This window comes from Nymphalis io, chromosome 27 (assembly GCF_905147045.1).
Source record: "Nymphalis io chromosome 27, ilAglIoxx1.1, whole genome shotgun sequence".
Taxonomy (NCBI): Eukaryota; Metazoa; Arthropoda; class Insecta; order Lepidoptera; family Nymphalidae; genus Nymphalis; species Nymphalis io.
The window spans coordinates 6,618,797-6,638,596 of NC_065914.1; the positions used below are offsets into that span (position 1 = coordinate 6,618,797).

Consider the following 19,800-nt stretch of genomic DNA (forward strand, 5'->3'; position numbering starts at 1 on the left):
TTTTATTCAATTTTGTAGAATTTTTTATATCAAAAATACTTTACTATTAAGATTATTACACAAGCGCTTAATATATAGCACATAATTAATAATATATATATAATTGTTAATATACTATGCATTAAATTTTAATTATAAATTAAAGCGCTTTTGTGTAAACTTCTTAATTATTCATTATTGTGTCAATTAAAACAAAAGTCCATTTTAACGTTAAAAAAAGACAACAACAAAAAATTAACTAATCTAAATTAACAATTACTCCAAATTACAACAACAAACCAACACTAACAACATAGATCGACACATTATATACAACAAATTTATATACTTACTTTAATTTGTCCAATAATGCCTATTATATAAATTCTAATTTAAGAAATACTAAGTTGAAAATAATTTTATTATTTCAATATTTTAATTTCCATTTAATAATTTCCAGATTTCTGAATAGAAATTTCAATTTATATTAACGCAAAATTTCTATGTAACTTAATACTTACGGAAGGATGCGGTGGGTGGTCTTGTCCCTTGACATTCTGTAGTTGTTTGTTGTGAGCTGTTGGTGTCCTCTCCCCCTGGGCCGTTGAAGCACCAGCTGTAGCTCCAGCACTGCTGCTCGCGGGAGACTTGGCTTGTGGTGAGCTTGTTGATGTAGTTCTGAAAATACATTGAAATCATGCGGAAATGTTGTCGCTATAAATTATAGTCAATAGGAAGAAACTGGACCATTAATCACTACCCATAAGACTTGCATGTATGTTAATAGTAATGCAATAACAGGCAAAAATGTAGAGCGATTCTGTAAGACTGACTTGATTACTAACCCGTGAAATGTTGACAATCGACTTATAGTGATATACTGATGCGTGTATTCTTGTAATGTTATGATTATAACGGTAAATGTCGCATATCACATCCTGATATTTCAAGTTTGTTCTTACAGAATAGCCCTACTGATGTGTATTACAAAATGACATCAAAATAAGCATAGGAAAGAGCGTCAAGTGATTACAAATACGTATGCGATCTATATTATAATTCAAATTTGGTCAATTGGCTACCTTGTTGGTAAGTTGTCACCACAGTCTATAGACATTGGTGCCAATTAACCAATCAATACATCGCCAATGCAAAATGCGCCAAGATGTTATCCTTGTATATGTACTTACACTGCTCGCTTGCAATAACACTAAGTATTGCTCTTTGGCTGTATTATTTATTTACATAGCTTAGTTATATAAATGTCAAAATTAAAAATACCAATTCGTTATTTAATATTTTTTCTCTGTATTGTTGTTGGCCCTACTGGCCTTGACACGTCACCTGTGGGGGCCTGAGTACTGAGACGTCACCGAGGGGACGTCTTACAGCGATGCTTAGCGTGTCTCCTTTATTAATATAAGTACGATTTCAATGTTGTTAGAAGTTAAATAATATTTTTGATATACTTACTCAAGCTGCGCTCTGTGTAGACAGCACATGAAAAGAAAAAAAAAAGTTAAATTAGTATTCCACATTTTTTAACATATAATGTTAATTAATATAAAAATATTATATAATAATAGGACATCATATTAAAATTAAATGTCACCGTCAGGGAATATGCGATGTGACACATAAAAATTGTTAAAATAAAAACATAGTATAATACATGCTGTTATATTTTATTGATTTATATAGTAATTTAAGTATTACTACGAAATCAATATGGTATGCAGTATTAATATGTCATGTAAAAATTTGCTTACAATATAAATAGTATATAATATGTATATTGAAGAATTAAAATTTCCTTATATTAACCATAAAATAATAAATGTTATTTTATGCTGAAAAATATGTTTATCTTATTTCCACACTCGTTAAAATATTGAAATCGTTTGCTCTGTTGAGTTTCACGGAGATCAAGTGGATGGTTCAAAAAATACATGCAATTATATAATAATATATTTCAAAATAATTATTTCCTTCAAACGGTTTCCAGAAAGACCATTTTCGAGAGAGACTAGCCTGCACGGGACATATTATAGTGCACGTGCGCGCAAACACAGGTGACATATATATAGATAATCTGACATGACAGGAAAGAGTTCAGACGCAAGTTTAACGTGCTTTTTGAGGCATGTGATTTGAACAGTGCTCAATTCCATACTCTGTGCTGCTATTGAGAATTTATCATCAAAGCAACCCAATAGCTAAATGACTCCTGGCTTCAAAGCCAGGAGATCCTGAAACTTTGGACTCAACCCTGGACTTCAAGATAATTTATAGCTTGTGAATCCAAGAGGTAATCAAAATTATATAGTCTGTGTCCATAATTAAGCAATTAACTTTGTTCTATATTTGCCAACATACTTTGGAAATACATATGAACATTTATTTATCAATATAAATATATAACAAATCAATTTCAATATACCTACAACACTATTATAAAATTATAGTAAGTCTTTACACTTGAATGTATAATACACAAACACAATACACATATCTTCCATAACGGAGATTCATCCAGGCCAGCTGTTCCAGGGTGAGCATCCTCAATATATGTGAAGACAAACAGACTATCCTTCATCAGCAACCGAACGAGTTTCCTTAGCTGTTAAAACTGGTGACTGTGATCGTTGAATCATTGTTCCACGTAGCAGTAATCTCGTGAGCCAATTGCAAATAATTGCCAAATTTTTTCACCCCCTTATCGAGATCATCATCACGTGGAACGATGATGTCAATAATCATAGCTGGCACGCTGATCGATCGACCCCTACTTCGGGTTCAATGGCTGGAAGCGTCCTGTTATTTACAATATTTATAATTAATGTTTAATGAATAGAAACAGTTTAGGTAATAAAAAAGCTTATGACAAAATTTCGTTTGTCGATTCTATAATAAAATTGACACACGTAATAAACAAAGTGTATTATTATGAAAGATTGTAATGTATGTTCGTCCTCTATGCATTATTAGACCATTGATCTAATTGTTATGAAAATTTGCCAGGTTCTCCAGTGTAACCCCGAGAAGGTTTTTAACCTAAAAAGTACTATATTTTTCATTGTATGTTTTCCCGCAGTAAAAACATTTTATATAGAGCTTGTATATGATAAAAGAGCTTGGCGTTATTACATATAATAAGATGGATATATATACATATAAATTTAAATATTTATGAATGTTGAATAAGAGACTGAGTTTCTTGCTGGTATTTTGTCGGTAATATTTATTTATTTAAAACTTTTTTGACCACCACAATATGTAGTTGGAACAAAAGGCGGACTTAAGCCTTAAGGCATTCTCTGCTCAATCTTTAGGTTAAGCAGAAATCCATGATGCATGATATATAGTATAAACATATGAATAATAGTGTTTTATAGATGACATAAGATGACAAGACTGACTAGGAATTTTCAGATAAAATATTTTTTTATAGAATAGGAAGGCGGACGAGCATATGGGCCATTGTACGAAATGTTAACCATCGCTTACCAATGCGCTACCAACCTTGGGAACTAAGATGTTATGTCCCTTGTGCCTGTAATTACACTGGCTCACTCACCCTTCAAACCGGAACACAACAATACCGAGTACTGCTGTTTTGCGGTAGAATATCTGATGTGTGGGTGGTACCTACCCAGACGAGCTTGCACAAAGCTCTACCACCAATAATATGCTCACGTAGACGAGCCTTGAAAGTAAATTTAGAGGTAGCTTTAATATATATATAGATTCGAAAAGCCTGTATTTTCACTTTTGATTTCGATTGATTTTAAACTCTAACGTCTGTATATAGAATTCAATTTTCAAAATTGAAAAATATATGTTATAGAATAAATAATAGTAACTAAATATATTCTTAGTTTTGACTCGTGTATGACCGTAGACAGAGAAACTAATAGACCAAGGGGCCGTGAAGCCGAGATTGCGACAGAGATATTCTGTCAATGTGTGCGTATAATGTTGCCATAGTAACTGTGTTCCCTGTTTTGGGAGATAAATAATTTTCAGGATTTATTTAAAACGAAATGAGGTTATGAAATTTTACTTATTATTGTTTATTATACTATATTTTTTTAATTAAAATATTTTTGTTTGTTTTCCTACTACACCCAAAAACCGTTGCTTTGTTTGTTTTTGTTTCCGTTATCAATAGTACTTCAGTCTCTTTATATGGTTCTGGATTAGCATTCTCCTCAGATTTTGAAATCTAAAACACTCAATTAAATTATTAATAAAGAATGGACTCTGAATCTAATGATATTATAAATTCGCGAAGAATGTTAAATAATGTTGTCATTAGGAAATTATAAAAAGGAGAACGAATAAATTAAAATAATATATTTATATATAACGAAGCACTTTAGGTTATTATTGGACTCCGTGTTTATTTGTTTACATTGTCGACGAGTCGATATTTTTTTATCGAAAATGGGGACTTTTTTTAAGCTGACGCTGGCGGTACTTACATGATAAATAATTATAGGTTATGAATGATAAAAACTGGAAAATCTTATTAACTTCACAATTTTATTGCAATATAAGGTTCCATCATGGTTTGGCATAAATAAATATCATTGAGAAACTATATTAAGGGACAAAACCGTCGTACTTACGTGAAAACACACGCCGGCAATTTTCTTCTTGCTATCGTTTTAACATAAAATAATACGACAATGCACCATTGTAAAACCTTCGATATGATATAAGGGTTATTTTTCTGTCTTTTCGCTGGATTAGAATCGTGTTCTAACATAAAAATAAGCAAAAATTGAACAATAAACACAATGAACGCACCAACTGTCAAGTTTGTTTCGCTACACAAGTAGCGACTTGTGTAGCTAAACTTGACTAACACTAAAACCGGTTACGCGGTAAGGGACAAAAGATTTGATAATTCTATCTCTATCTAAGCCAATTGTAACGTAATTTTTGTTCTCTTTCTTGTGTAAATGAGAAGGAAATCATCATTGCGTCTATTAGTTTCTCTGTATACGTGTATGACTAATGTCACACTGACAGTGACATAAGACGCTTTGACAGTTACGTGAGTTATCGTGAGTCAGAGCGAGGTTGGAAATCATTGTATAGAGAACACTGGACCGTGCCGCACGTGCACAATGACCATGTCGGACCAACAAATTATACAAAGTACCTCGGCTTCTGCAACATATTTAAAAGTAAGCGCATCTAAAGCCAGCAATATATACTCTTTCGTCTCTCGTCTAATGTCCGTTACAACTCTTTTATTTTTGTTTCGTTGTACATTATACACGTCATCGTTTATTTATTTAACTTATCTATTGATATCGGAAATCACCAGCGTCATATTCACAAAATTATCAACAAAAAATATGAAAACAATATGCTACTATAATGTGATGCACATTACAGGCATTTACATTACATTTTATTGTTATTTTGGTATTTGACAGAATCACATGCTTCGTTTTACTAATAAAAAATTGATAGACATAATAAAAGTGATAGATGAGGTCATTGACTCGGAATATGTGCCGTTTTTATTTCACAACTTCTAATAGTACGTAAACGATATTTATTTTTTATGTATTTAAAAGGTCAACATAACACATAGATAAAATACTGATAAATATTTTTGGGAACTAATATGAGTCACGATTAAAGACGCACTCAACTGGTGGTAGGGCTTTGTGCAAGCTCGTCTATGTAGGTATCACCCACTCATCAGATATTCTACCGCAGTACTTGGTATTGTTGTGTTCCGGTTTAAAGGGACTTACCCTTCAAATCGGAACACAACGAGCCAGTGCAATTACAGGCACAAGGGACATAACATCTTAGTTTCTACGTTGGGAAGGCGTCGACAATGGCATAGTTAACATTTCTTATAGTGTCAATGTCTATGGGCGTTGGTGATCACTTACCATAAGGTACGCATAAAAAAAACAAGTATAATCTCTAAGATATACAGTATTTACTGTCGTTGATGTTATTAAGATTGTTTTCAAAGTAAGTAACTTAGTTCTAATTAACAAAATGCAATTATGTTAAATGCATTCTAAGAGCAGCGTGCACTTGCCAAAAAATTAACATAACTAACTTAAATTGCTATAATAATACCACGGTTTGCTTATATTAAGGGTACGTTTTCTTCTGTGTACCTCGTTGATCTAGTGGCTAGATATAACAAATACCGAGGTTCTGATTCAATCCAGGTCGTGTTTTTCTGACAAAAATACTCAGTAGCAGTCCGGAGTTTCGAAGCTGGAAATGTGTACACTGCCGTGCCTTGGAAAGCACGTAAGCCAGTTGGTTCTGCGCCTGAACTTTTTCCGGTCGAAAATCCGTCCCATCGGATTATTAGAGTGCGGAAACTAAGAGTGCACCTGTGTTTGCGCACACACTTGTGCACTATAATATCTCTTGCGCAGTTGGCTTATTTCCCTTCTTTCGCTATACATTGGATATATACAACATCAACAATTAACATATTGAGTGTAATAAAATATGTTTTTATAAATAAATATTTAATAATTAGTTCCAATCGAAGGAGAAAATCAAACCTTTTATTAAAATATTACATACGTTTTTTTATATACTCTTATATATATCTTTATTTAAATTTTTTTCCAATAAGTAGGTAAGTTGAATAGCGATACTTAATAATTTCCGATAACTGCTTCACTGACATTCAAAACGCTGTTTTTCGTCATCCGTAATGAATACAATAGATTATTCAATATCGATGATACGCGTCAACTCAACTTCAAAGTTGCTCATTTATCTTGACTCCTGTGTTAGAAGTAGACTCATAAATCCATTGATTTAAATACTCGTTAAGATTAAAGTGGTTGACAACGCAGAAGCTGTATATCTATACAAATAAATAAAATTGTCTTTCGTGATTTCAAAATAAGTGCCTCTTTTAAAGCTAATATGGTTATTTGCAGTTATATTTAAACTAAAACAATCATTTTTGTCTGTCTTTCTGTCTGTTTGTCCGGGCTAATCTTTGAAACCGCGGAAAATTACAAATTGAAATAACTGAATTATTACAAGAAGTATTTTAAGGTTCCGTTTAGTCTTTATTTCATCAAAATCGGTTGAGTGTATCACAGCAAAAATATTAAATAAAAATATAAAATCAAATCAAGCAATGCTCGGTAGCTTGAATGGATATATTCATTGCACGAAAAAAAAAAAAAAAACATAAAACGATCTACTCAACTCGTCGGAAAAATACGTTAATAATAATTTAATTCCATTCGTTCGAAAACTTGAATATTATTTTCGATAAAATTTTCACATACTTCGAAATTGTAAGTTTCATGATGTAATTAAAAAAAATTGTCATTAATTGTACTGTGTTTGAATGTAGGGCCTAGTGCAATCTCGTCTGGGTAGGTACCATCCACTTTTATATACCACCAAGCAGTAATACTTAGTATCGTTGTATGTTAACAAACAAACAACGCACAGAGCTAATGTCTATGAGCGGTGGTGACACCTGATCATCTAAAAATATAAAATATTACGTCGTGACCAAAGATTTACAAAAGAGAGACGAAATAAATTGATTCCACTCGAATTGAACGCATTTGTCTACGTTCGATATTCAGTCAATAATTTTCATGGACGATTAGGCGGGTCTGAAAATGACAGCGACGTGACTACTCCATGCACTTGAAAATAAAATCTAACTAAAGAATAAGCTATAACAAATTTTTAAAATATCCCCATAAAATAAAACGATTCTTACAGAGTAATATAATCATTACTTTCGAAAGTTCGCTTAAATATAAATCTTTCGGAATTCCCATAATATGTTACTTGCCCTTTATTATAAGGAAAAACTTAGGAAATTACGATTGATTATCCGATAACTGGGAATGTCGGAAATAATAAGAGAAATAAATCTTTTTCCTTTCACGTTTTACTGAAGCATGACTTGGGTGTAAGTTTGTGACAAGCTGTAGCTAAATCGTCCGAAAGTTTCCACATGTTTCACTTTAGCCAAGTATTTTTAACAGTATCTAATATGATACGAAGTACGAAGTTTGCATAAAGAAAATATGCTAGCCTAACCGATGAATTGGAAAATTTTTAAATATTAATTAATGGTGACTATTTTTTCGGTTCCAATACATGGTAAATGGTCGCCCTAAGACGCTGGCAGTGTATATACGCTATTCCAATCCTATTCATTTACTGTTATAAAAGTATAGGTATATGAAAATTTACATATATTTTTGCTACAGCTAATATGCATATCCTAAGTCATAATCAAATTTATATAGCATCGTTTTAGTATGTGAACGATGACCGCAATTTAGTTAGTTCGACATATTAATTATTATGGAATTCACAACAATCTAGAAACGCATATTATAGTTTTAAATGATTTATTGTTTAATGCAAACAAATAAGTCAAATAATCTGCCTTGTTGGTCCAGAAGCTAGTTAGTTAACCATTTTGCCGGGGGAGTCTTAGGAGTTCACTTTAAGCTTATTTTTTTCCCTCTACGGTAAACGGAGCAGCAAGTAAAGTACTGTATGAAGGGCAGTGGATGCAGCTTTAGCATCCGTATCGAAGACCACTTTCACTGGAATTTTAGTGCGTAATATTGTCACTTAACCAGGTTCTCCCGAAGTATATTACGATTTCTCAGCTTTAAAAAATAAAAAGAGATAAATTGTAAGATTCAAAATTCTGCAACATGTGTATCCACCAACCCGATTTAAAACTTAGTGGAATAGACTCCATATCTCCTCAAAGGTACAGAAGGCGCTAGCCCAGCAGTGAGAAAATACAGACATATTACATTGCTTTATTTTTGAAGTTTTTTTTTTTATAGAATGGGAAGGTGGACGAGTATATGGGCCACCTGATGGTAGGTAGTCACCAACGCCCATAGACATTGGCATTGTAAGAAATGTTAACCATCGCTTACATCACCTATGCGCCACCAACCTTGGGAACTAAGATTTTATGTCCCTTTCACCTGTAATTACACTAGCTCACTCACCCTTCAAAACGGAACACAACAATACCAAGTACTGTTTTGCGGTAGAATATCTGATGAGTGGGTGGTACCTCTGCACAAAGCTCTACCACCAGTATGTTTTAATTATAAATGTTTTTAATAACCTCCTGTGGATTTCAAATTTTATTCAAGAAGTGCTCAGCTTTTTAATACCAAATTGCTATTTTTGGATTCGATGTCACTAGTATCATATGTTGTGACGTATGAATCAAGACGCATAATTACGAAGGCTGTATAAAGGAAATTTATTTCGAAAACAATATGTATTTAACCCTATCCGTGTCTTGCTGGACTGGTTGAATACAATGATATTCAGCTACCGTGGAAACAATTTCATGTGGTAAAACCTGTGCCTCATCATACCTATGAAAGATGGATATTGGTTTATCTGTTTAAGGTTAATAAGCTTTGTAAATTGTCACATATGACGTATATTTTATGTATTTTATTAGAATGGTAAGTGGACCGATGGTAAGTGTTCACAACTGATCATAGACATTGGCGTTCTAAGAAATATTAACCATTCCTTACATCGCCAATGCTCCACCAACCTTGCGAAATAAGGTGTTATATTCCTTATACGTAGTTACAATGACTTACTCACCCTTCAAACCGGAACACAACAATACTAAGTATTGCTGTTTAGTGGTAGAATGTCTGATAGATGGGTGGTACGCACCTAGACGCCATACCTATACAATATCCTACCTATACTATGCAATTTCGGTTAGATTTGATTCCAAATTTAAAAATCAGTAGCCGCCACGAGAAAGCCACGATGTGACCATTTAACATATATAAATATACATTGTATTTATATATGAAAAGAAATACTTCAAGTGTTATAGAAACTATTAAAATGTTCCTTTGTCAGTCTTTTTTTATTTTCAACCTACGTATGACGTCATAGCTTTCAACTAGGTATATATAAGTTAATATCTGTTCCAACATCGACACTGATCTGCCGACCTTTCATTTCATGGATGATTAGAACCCTCATGTTTCTTACATGCTTAGGGATGTCGGTCGATTGTAAATATCGATATCGATAGATATTTTAATTTATATTTAATATTTGTTAACTTTGTGTAATTACATATAAAACATATTTCATACCATATAACATTGCTCATTTGCATCGCATTTCAAGTTTTTTTTATCTACAACCAATTAAAATAGATTTATAAAACCAAAAACAGAGTTTTTCAACCAATAAGATGTACATTAAATATTTGTGTATTATTTCAATGGTTAATTTTATAATATTTATATTGTCATAAAAAGTAAGGGATTAGAAATATAAGTTTGCTAACAGTAAGTTTGCTAATAATGTCCTTTACATTATTATTATTATTAATAATAATTTATTATATTATAAGCAGAATAAGTCAAACTTTCCGAGCGTCGTAGTCCAGCTGTCAGATTGGTATTAAAAATTTAATTCACTTTTGGCGGGAGGCAGCGCGAAATACGGTCATGTGTATCACTGATATGATTTTTGGAATAATAATTTATAAACCAGATTTTATTAAAATATTTAACCAATAGTTTTTATATTTTTCCAATAAATGTGGTAGGGCTTTGTGCAAGCTCGTCTGGGTAGGTACCACCCACTCATCAGATATTCTACCGCAAAACAGCAATACTTGATATTGTTGTGTTCCGGTTTGAAGGGTGAGTGAGCCTGTGTAATTACAGGCACAAGGGACATAAAATCTTAGTTCCCAAGGTTGGTGGCGCATTGGCTATAAGCGATGGTTGACATTTCTTACAATGCCAATGTCTAAGGGCGTTTGGTGACCACTTACCATCAGGTGACCCATATGCTCGTCCACCTTCCTATTCTATAAAAAAAATGTATTAAAATACATTTTGTTTTGTTTATAATATTGTAATAATAATAAATAATAATGTTAATAATATCAGACGTTATATTATACAATACATACAATAAACTCCAAACCATTACTCCAAAAGTAGAGGAGGCGTTAGTCCAACAGTGGGATATTACTGTTTACAAGCTTTTACTTTTTTATGTAATATTTTGATCTTTGAATAAAGCCACAAATCCAGAGTAAGTAGGTTTCTTCTACAAGCATGTCACATCCTAGACCGTGTCGAGTTTTTACATCCGGCAAGACAACTGTCAAACGCCTATATGAGATAAAAAAAGGCTCTTTTTTTAAAGGGTTATTTGAAATTCAGTCGACGCATTGAATGGCATCCGACGTATGAAGTAACTATCGATGGATTTTAAATTGAAATGGGCTCTAGAAGCTTCTGGTGCGGCGTTTCGAATACCTTTTCTACAGACCAATGAAAAAAGTTGTATGTAATTCCGTTCAGAAATCGATCGCAGTTCAGTTCCATTTTTATTGAGTTCATTTAAAAAACAAAAGCTTATTATACTGTACAGGAGTATATAAATGATAGAAGAGTTTGGAGTTAGTATTTGTTGATGTTCATACAGGATATATGATTGTATATAATTATTACATGTATTTTTTTTTTAATTTTAATAAGAGTAACTTATGAGTTTCTTGTCGGTTCTTCTCGTATAACTATATTCTGAACCAGTTTTATATTCGTTTATTCTATAACCAGTATAATACAGTACAGTAACAGCCTGTTAATGTCCCACTGCAGGGCTAAGGCCTCCTCTCTCTTTTGAGGAGAAGGTTCAAGTCTACGTGAGAGTATATTTTGATTTTGAAAATTCGGTTACAAAATTATTTTTTAAGAACATTGAAAACCTTATCAAGCATAACATAATTATCTTAAGTCATTTATGTAGATAAATTTTGTAACTATAGAAAATTTATGACACATTAATTTATTAACCAAAACAAAATTCACAAAGCGTTATGTATGAGCATAATTCGAGCGAATAGATCGGTTGGCGATTGTTTATTTCTCATTGGGTATTAAAAACCTCACACTCATATGACAAATCTGTGAGTGTAATTATCTCTTCAATTTGGTAATAAATACATAATAATTACTTACGGAAATCTGTATTCATTTCGAAACAGTAATTAATTGACTTAAAATTGGTAATCAGGTAGGTTCATGTTTTCGCAAATTTGTATTACGAATAATAATTATTATTTTTAACTATGTCAAGTTTGATTTTTTTTAAAATCAAATTTAAAATAGTACCTCCCGATTCCCACCCGACGCAGTAAATATATAATAAAATTATATATATTAATGCAATTTAAAGCTTTTTATGTAGACTATATTTTTGGGGATATGACAGTGTCATGCGTTTGTTGTCACGGCGTTAGTTCTAACCTCCAGAAAATTGTCGGGTTCCTTTATAAAATTAGCGCAGACATTAACAAAAAAAATTATAACGTAAATTTATAATAATATTTTTCTATCGATATAATTCGCATCCCTAAACGTTTGCTGCGCGTCTATCGTGACGGATTACGTCATGTATTTTGCAAGGATAACGATGGCTGACATAATATTTAAATTCCGCTCACACATCAAATTGTTTCGAGTTTCTTTAGAGTTTTTTTCAGTAGAATATAGATTCTGAACGAATGGCTTTAATGTCATATCAGATTTATCAAATCACAATATATTCAATACGTGATTATGAAATTCACGCGTCTCGTATAAAAGTAAAAATTTCAAGTTCAACCAACATGCGGTGTTCAATTTAAAAAGAGTAGTTCTATCTGTAAGGTTTCGGTTAGAACGCGTGAATCTTAACCGATGAACGTGGGTTCAACCCGGGCAAGCACCTCTGAATTTTCATGCGCTTAATTTGTGTTTATAATTCATCTCGTGCTTAACGGTGAAGGAAAACATCGTGAGGTAACCTGCATGTGTCTAATTTCATTGAAATTCTGCCACATGTGTATTCCACAAACCCGCATTGGAGCAGCGTGGTGGAATGGTGCCGTGTTCATTGTAATATTATATATTACAATGCATATAAATTATGCTGAAAGAAATATATGATTAAATATGAATAATAAAACACTTTTATATAAATCATTTCCTCAATATATTATATAAGCTGTTGTAAATTAAACGTATATAACGTAGACGTAACAGTAGTAAACGTTTTTGCGTCAGTAATGCTTCAATTTAATTTTCTATCATCCTAAGGATTAATGTTTAGGGGTTATTCTATAACGGCGCTTCAATACAGAAGGATTTTTTTATAGAATTGGAAGGCAGTCGGGCATATGGACCACCTGAGGGTAAGTGTTCACCAACGCCCATAGACATTGGCATTGTAAGAAATGGTAACAATCGCTTACATCACCAATGCGCCACCAAACTTGGAAACTAAGATGTTATGTCCCTTGTGCCTGTAATTACACTGGCTCACTCACCCTTCAAACCGGAACACAACAATATCAAGTACTGCTGTTTTGCGGTAGAATATCTGATGAGTTGGTGGTATCTACCCAGACGAGCTTTCACAAAGCCCTACCACCATAACAAAACTCAAAAATAATTAACGATTGAACGAAATATCTTCTACATTAATATAATAAACTTCCAATTATATTCACGAAGTTACCATTTCTTAAGAAACATTAAATTAAAACAAAATATACCGTTTTAAAAAATATCTACGTTTTCAAAGAACACTTGCTTTTAGATACTCGACACCTTAACGGAAGCTCAGCCATTGTTGACGGCACAAAGAAACAATTCTATAAAGTCTTTTTCTAACTGAAGAGAGATAGTATTTGACAAACGTCTGAACTAATATTGTTACAGTTTCTTGGAATGGTTCAATGGCTTTATTACATTTTGTATTCGTATCTCTGACGTGTTTTCCGTTCCTCTGAACTTATCTTTAATGTTAAATAAAAATGTTTACTTTTTATTGATATATGTGTATATAATATTTGTATTAACATTTATTTGTTAGTTTGTTTGGTTATAGATTGATTTTATTTTATTTTTTATTATTACAGCACCATCTACCTCATATCCTATGACTTATTCCTAACACCGTTGGTTGCCTGGAAGAGATCGATATGTAGCGATAAGGTTGCCAAAGTATGCTATGCAAGGTTGTATCTATGTTTTTATTTTTTTAATCTTTGTGGTGTACAATAAAGTGTAAATAATTATTTTAACCTTCGCCTCGAAGGCCTTAGCCCAACTGTTGGACATTCACAGGCTGTTACTTACTTAATTATATATTGTAAAAACTTTTGACGTCATAGAGTCTAGATGACTACTTTATAACTTGGAATGTATGCCAGTTAACTTCCGTGGTTGTTGTTAGTTTTCTTAGTAAGATTTTGAATGGTATTCGGCAAGTGTTACCATAACCAGGTTGTCTTGGGATTGCCATTTTCAGGTTGTAATCCATAATCTCCTTGGTTCATTCTGGGTTCCAATTAGGAGGTTAATAAATTATACAGGAACGAATTTCTTTATTGCACTCCAAACACTTGGTGAATGGGAGCAAGGCCGATGTAAGTGAAAGCCTTCGAGTCTTACGTCACTTTTGCATTAGTGTGTGTCCGTGTCCTATATTATTTACTACATACCAATTGTTACTACGACTAAATGATTCAATTCATATTTACATAAATATATTTTTTTTATAATGTTTTATAATAAAAAAAACTCATTTTGTTTTTATAATGTTAATAGAAAATTTTATATAATAATAATTAAATTTTCTATTTATTTAGTTTAACTTAGGCTTAACGAAATTAATTTTCGTTTTAGAGTAAAAATTCAATGAAAACATGAAACCTTTTTTTTAAATAAATGAAATTTTAGTCAAATATGTATTTTATTTAGCCTCAAATAATCATTGTATCCTTAAATTTATATACAAGATAAATGTTTTTTTTTTTTAAATATTTCAACAAATTTTAACCATGTAATAAATAGTATATTCCAGAACAAGACTTGGCATTATGATTGATACAATGATATGGTACAGCTAATTGGAATTGGGTTATATATATATCAAAATGCCAAGTCTTGTATATATATAATGTTGTATAATAAAAAATAAAATAAAAATAACTCATTTTGTTCTTATAATGTTAATAGAAAATTTTATATAATAATAATTAAATTTTCTATTTATTTAGTTTAACTTAGGCTTAACGAAATTAATTTTTGTTTTAGAGTAAAATTCAATGAAAACATGAAACCTTTTTTTTTAAATAAATGAAATTTTAGTCAAGTATGTATTTTATTTAGCCTCAAATAATCATTATATCCTTAATATACAAGACAATTGTGTTTCTTTATAAAATATTTCAACCATGTAATAAATAGTATACTCTAGAACAAGTCTTGGTATTATGATTGATACAATGATATGGCACAGCTAATTGGAATATATTTTAAATCTAAGGAGTTGCTGTAATATTTTTCTATATTCTCTAGTTTAGATGAAAAATTTACTTCATATTATTTTATTATTATTAATTGTTTTATATTCCTTATATATATATATATATATATATATATATATATATATATATATATATACACGCCTTTAAAGGTATCTAGGAATCTAATCTAGTATGCAATGAATTGTCGAGGAATTGCTGACTCTAATAGTATAATTTATATTAGTTTCGGAGTCAGAGGTCCACCAATAATGCTGCTAATGTAAATAAAACACATAGATTTAGATAATACTGCAAACAAATTGTGTACATGATTCTTTTGGGTGTAAATAAAAATTTATTATTATTATATAGATAAATTTCTTGGTAGGGCTTGGTGGTAGGGCTATGTGTAAGCGAGGTGAGAAAAGTCCGACTCGGTATGTGCTTACTACAATGCTAAACGCATTGTAGTAAACACATACCATATTTATAGTATGAAGACCTTGGGGAACGTGGCAGTACGGAAGCAGCTGTCAAACAGCCGCCTCAGCCGACTCCCCAATGAAGCCGAAGCTAACACCAGCGCCCGCCCCGGAATCCCGTCGTGGCATCAGAGCGTTTTCCTGCTTTAACCAACCGAAAAGGAGTTTTATTCCAACATGTTAATGCTCGTCCTAACACTTGCCGTCGAGCAAAGAAAAGTTTGAAGAACTTTATGGGTTCGAACTCCTGCCTCATCTACTATATAGTCTAGACCTTGCACTATCAGATTACTACTTCTTTCGATTCATACACCATTTTCTTCAAGGGAAAATATTTGATAATTTTGCATAAGTTGAAATTGCGGTCCAAGAGTTCTTTGACAGCAATCCCAAGGAATGGTATCAGCGTGGGATCGCAATTGGCTAGCAGATGGCTAATGACGGTTGATAACAATGAACTAAACTTCAAGTATTAATTTTATTTTATTTCAAATAAATAATAATACAAATATTTGGTTAAAAAACGGTCATTTTTTTTGATACACCCTTAATTTCAAAGGGAGTTCAAGCTCAGGGCTCAGCTTTTCGTGCTTTCCGAGGCACGGTCGAACTTGGATCAGAATAAACACGGAAACGTACCGTGACCATTATTAATAAGTAGAATTTTTTGTTCTTTGATCCCAGAACTTTGGTATCTGCAGCCTAATAAACTAGTGTAACAAAACAATATATAAACAAATAACACTCAAGTGGGCTATATATCTTTGACATATTCATTGTCTGGTTATATCGTTCAAGTGCCTATAGATCAGAATACAATAGCTGTTCTCATTCCGTTCTTTAAGAGTGGAAATAAATGTTGTCATGTGAATGATATTCTGAATGAATGTATCGTTGAATTTATAACGAGTTATGTATTGTGTTCTTTTAATTGACTTTGATTTTATTTATAGAATGAGTTCGATTCGTAATTAAGTAACTTAAATAATTAATTATTTTTATTTAACTCAAACAATATAACTCTTTGCAAAATTATATATTGATATTCTCAAAAAAATGACTCTTTTGTTAATGCTATTTAAGGTGTAAAATACACCGTTGGCTCTTTTTTTTTATAGAATAGGAAGGTGGACGAGCATATGGGCCACCTGATGGTAAGTGGTCACCAAACGCCCTTAGACATTGGCATTCTAAGAAATGTCAACCATCGCTTATAGCCAATGCGCCACCAACCTTGGGAACTAAGATTTTATGTCCCTTGTGCCTGTAATTACACTGGCTCACTCACCCTTCAAACCGGAACACAACAATATCAAGTATTGCTGTTTTGTTTTTGGCTCATAGGACTTTACGTCTTTAACTCTTTTTATAAATTAGATTATCTTTTATTATTATATATAGCTAGTATTATTTATATTTCCTGAAATTTAAACCAAATAATTTTTTTTTAATATTATTCCAATTTTAAAATTGCGTGTTTTTCGATTCTTAGTTTTTTAATTAATTTTTTATTATGTCCAGTGTCTCTTTGCATGCCGTGGCACTCAGAACAACCTATGGAAACCTTAACATTTAAAGCTCATTCGTATACTGTTAATTTATAATTATCGCTGTATGTCATATTGGTAATAATGGTTTGCAAGGGCTTCTATAATGTGTATACGTACAAAGTATGTGCACGTATGTGTGTATGTATTTGTGCGTGCATGTACGTGTGCGTGTTATATAGTTCTAATATAATAATTCTTATTTATTAATATTTTTAACATGAATCAGTACATATGAACTGATATTTATTGTTCTTAATTTGTGTTAAGAAACCATCGTAAGGAAACTTGCATGTGGATGCAATTCTGCAATATTTGTATCCACCAATCAGCATTCGAACAGCATGGTGGTAAGCTTCAAGCCTTCTCAAAAAGGGGAGGGGGGTCTTTGCCCAACAATCGTATTGAGAGTGGTAGTCAAATTTAGTTTTTTTTTTTTTAAAAGAAAATAATATACTATTGAAAGTATTTGGTAAGAGTCTCTCAAACATTTTAAAGTGAAAAAACTTCGTTTAACTTTCAACACCGAAAACGTATTACGGTTATATCTATCTCTTTTACACCTTAATGTTTCTATAGAAGGGAGGACAATGCAGGTTATTCGTTATAGGCTCAGCTGTGTTTACGTGGTGTCTTGAAATACTCGTTCTCTCAAAGAATCAGGAGTAAGGATGGCTCTCTAAACGAAGAAATGCGATTTATAACAAACTGAATTGTTGTTGCTATAATATTTTGTGAAACAAATTACATATATACACACATACACACACAAACACACACACACACACACACACATACACACATGAAGACACACACATACCTACACACTCCACTCTAACATACAGTATGAAATAATTAATAATCACTTATTTTTATTTACATAGAACGATATGACACTAAAAATATATGAGAGAGGACACTGATTTCTGTAATACAGGTCTTTGAGCCTAGCTCAGAAATCAGGGACTTCATTATGCTTTGTAACTTTGTATGTGAATAAAGATTATTTATTATTATTATTATATATATTAATACGTATAAATCGATCATTTTTATGCTTTACTGGTTTTCACTTATGGTTTCACTCTAGAGTTAGGGAGCGGGGTGCAATGTATACAAAAGTCTATATCCTTCCTTGGGGCTTAAGCTCGCTTCATACAGAATTTCATCGAAAACAGTACAGTACTTTAGCCGTGTAAGCGAAATGGATATAGTTATTTTTACATTTATAACGTAAGCGAAAGTAACTTAGTCTATCCGCCTGTTACGCTTAAGCCACTGAATCGACTTTAATGAAATTTGGTATACAGTTTGAATAACAAGGAAAGATAGCCCCGTAACGCGAGGGCAAAGATGGACAGCTTCGTATAATATATATTTATATATTCTCATGTACTTGTAATGTACAATAAAATAAAATGAAATCGTAATAAGTTCCGAAACAATTTATAGTTTCGCTTCTTATATCCTAGCTTGATATGTGAACTTATTTATTTAAGAAATTTATGAAAACATTGCCTAAGGGCTGTACGTGCTTATAAGGTAGATATATGCTCCGATAATATTTGTATTACCCACTTTTCTTATCGGAACCAAGTTTACGATATAATTATATATATGTACTATGTTTAAACGAATTTATTGTGATTGAGCCAATATGACAGGCACAAGGGACATGACATATTAGTTCCCAAGGCTAAGATCGGATTGGATATATAATGAATGATTAATATTTCTTACGGCGCCGATGTCTATGGGCGGTATGACATGTCAGTCTGCCTACATAATACAATAGAACACAAAAATACTTAATTATACTCTATTTCATATCCTGGGACATTATTCACACACGGCTTTTTGATTCCAAATTAAGCAGAGCTTGTACTATGGAAACCAAACAACTGACATACTACATATACTACTTTTCTTTTGTAAATACATACTTATATAGATAATTACACCCAGACTCAGGACAAACAGAAATGTTCATGCACACAAATGTCTGTCCTGGGTGGGAATCGAACCCACAACCTTCGGCGTGGAAGGCGTGGAAGTATCTACCAACCACGTCAACCGGCTCGTCAAAATATTTTGAATATCTTTGGATCTATTTTATATCTGGTATGCATACTATTAGAGAGAGAGAGAGAGAGAGAGAAATAATTCATGTTTATTTTGAAAGGAATAAGAAATCCTTTATAGATAAAGCAAGCTTAGAAAAATAGCCGTTCCAGATTTTGAAAACGAATGGGATAATAAATCGATCGACGCCTAGCTTTTATGGGAACGCACATGAGCCTCTTAGAAGGAGATAAGATTTATTACTTCATTTATTTGTTAGTTCGTTCCCGATTTACTCAAAAACATAAAAATTCAATCCATGTTCAGCAATGGGCTGTTATTTGCTTAG

The 19,800-nt window shown here is 32.2% G+C and overlaps 1 protein-coding gene across 2 annotated transcripts in view; it reads right to left on the minus strand.

Moving 5' to 3' along the window:
* LOC126778880 (synaptotagmin-7) overlaps window positions 1–19,800 on the minus strand; it is a 336,569-nt gene that overhangs the window by 35,335 nt on the left and 281,434 nt on the right. For both annotated transcript variants that reach the window (XM_050502618.1, XM_050502619.1), the window contains 2 exons: window positions 1,453–1,464; window positions 501–657 (listed from right to left, as the gene is read on the minus strand). In XM_050502618.1, coding sequence (XP_050358575.1) covers window positions 501–657; window positions 1,453–1,464 — 169 coding nt within the window. The remainder of the gene's footprint in view (window positions 1–500; window positions 658–1,452; window positions 1,465–19,800) is intronic.